This window comes from Anarrhichthys ocellatus, unplaced genomic scaffold (genome assembly GCF_004355925.1).
Source record: "Anarrhichthys ocellatus isolate YVR2014 unplaced genomic scaffold, GSC_Weel_1.0 scaffold7495, whole genome shotgun sequence".
NCBI classification, from domain to species: Eukaryota; Metazoa; Chordata; class Actinopteri; order Perciformes; family Anarhichadidae; genus Anarrhichthys; species Anarrhichthys ocellatus.
Window position 1 is genome coordinate 1 of NW_022287469.1, and position 1,801 is coordinate 1,801.

The 1,801-nt window shown below is 38.9% G+C and overlaps 1 protein-coding gene across 1 annotated transcript; it reads right to left on the reverse strand.

Annotated features, from left to right (window-relative positions):
* Positions 1–4: 4 nt before the first annotated feature.
* Positions 5–1,587, reverse strand: LOC116380518 (uncharacterized; the record flags this gene model as incomplete). Its single annotated transcript, XM_031842424.1, has 5 exons — positions 1,555–1,587; positions 1,356–1,409; positions 893–1,085; positions 626–783; positions 5–538 (listed from the first exon to the last, which is right to left on the reverse strand). Coding segments are annotated over exons 1-5 (972 nt in total), but the record flags the coding sequence as incomplete, so codon positions are not given.
* Positions 1,588–1,801: the final 214 nt, after the last annotated feature.

Genomic DNA, 1,801 nt, shown 5'->3' on the forward strand with positions numbered 1-1,801 from the left:
GCTCCTCCATGGTGAGTCCAACATTGACAAGAGGGTCTTTGATGCTCATGCCAATGTTCGGTGATGTGTCTTGAGACGGCCATGTAGACTCTCCAAAACAAGTGCTGGTATTTGTTGTGGCGGTTAAGGACTTTCTGATGGCATCTTGACTTTGTCTTGGCCCACATATGGTCATTTCTTCAGAGGACACAGTAAGCAAAAGCTTGTTGTCCTTTCTCTGGATGATATTCACTGTGTCCTTCCACTCTTCTGGATTCACTTCCTTGAGAGGAATGATTGAGACATCTGATTTACCCAAGTCCTTCTGGACAAGGCTTGTGAACTCAGAGAGAGCTTTTTGTGGGTCTCCATCTTTCTGGTCTCCTTGAAATGTCACATTAACTTCTGCCATGATTTTAACTCCATTCTCTTTCTCTATACGCTTGATTTCCTCCTTGTAGATGTGGTTCACGTACCAGAAATGGTTCACAGAACAAGTGCACTGCTCCCCTCCTGCTGCAGAAGCTGCACTAGGCTGCACCATAGGTTGCACCTTCTCCTGAAGAAAATACAATGAACTAACTTAGTAAAAAGCCTTCATTTTCAAAAGAAATCATTTCCTGCAGATTCACTACACAGTACATACATTATTTTGCTCAGACACAGATGAAGGAGGAAGCTTTACTGAAGCTTCCTTTGGTGTCTTAACCTCTCGCGGTGTCAAATAAACAGACATTATTTTGACTGTTTTTCCATCTCTTCCCATCAGTTGTTGTCCACTTAGTTTCTGAAGCTCACTCAGGGCTTAAAAAGAAAAAAGAAGACAAACACAAAATGAATATATTTCCCAAAAAATTGAAGAAAAGAACTATATATACATATATATATTCAATTTGTAACTTTCCTACTATACCTGAAGCGGGTTTAAGACTTATCGCAGCACTCCCATCTTCTGAGACACTTAACACTGTGCAATCTCCACGGTATTTCTTGATTATGTTGTTGACCCAACTCTGAAGAATTTTCTGCAGTTCAATTTTACATTTCTGCTGTTGAAAATCCTCTGCCCACGCGACTGAGAGAGTGACTTGAACTTCTTCTTTGTTCTATTATAAAGTCATCAGAACCAGAAAACATGTTACAGTTAATATAAATGCATTACTAATCAAGACAGTAGGTCTGGTTTGAAAATAACTTTCTCTAGAGAATTGTAAAAATAGTAAACGGAAAGTAAAGGACACCACTGTCAATAGAAAAAATGCCAATTGATTATTTTTTTGTCATATTTTGTTTGTGCATGTTCAGCACATGACACTGAGGTCATATTATTTATATGGTATTGGAGGTAATGTTCAGAGGCTCACACAAACACCTACCTCAGCACACCCGTCAGGAGATGTCAAAGCATCCTGCTGGCTGCTGGCCGAAGTCTACAGGGTATTCAAATAAAAGAGACAACTGCAGCATGTACAATTACATGTATAACTTAACACAGTCACTGTAAATATTCACACACAAAATACCACAACTCCCTAACCAGTTGTCTTTCAAACTTTTCTTTATACAGCTACTCACGTCCATGGCCTCTTCTTGGTCATTGTCTGACATTTTTTTACTTAACTACCATTACTGTAACTACGTTACAGCTAATAGTGGTGTAACGGATCACTGATCTGTTTGGATCACCCCTCCCGGTTCGGATCACTTGTGAAGAGGATCAATATTTTTTTTATTTTTTTTTTTTACAGTTTAATCATCATAGTGTGTAATAAAGTTGTACCTACTGCTGCTGTTCCTTTTCAAGTAACAAGTCCCCGAATAT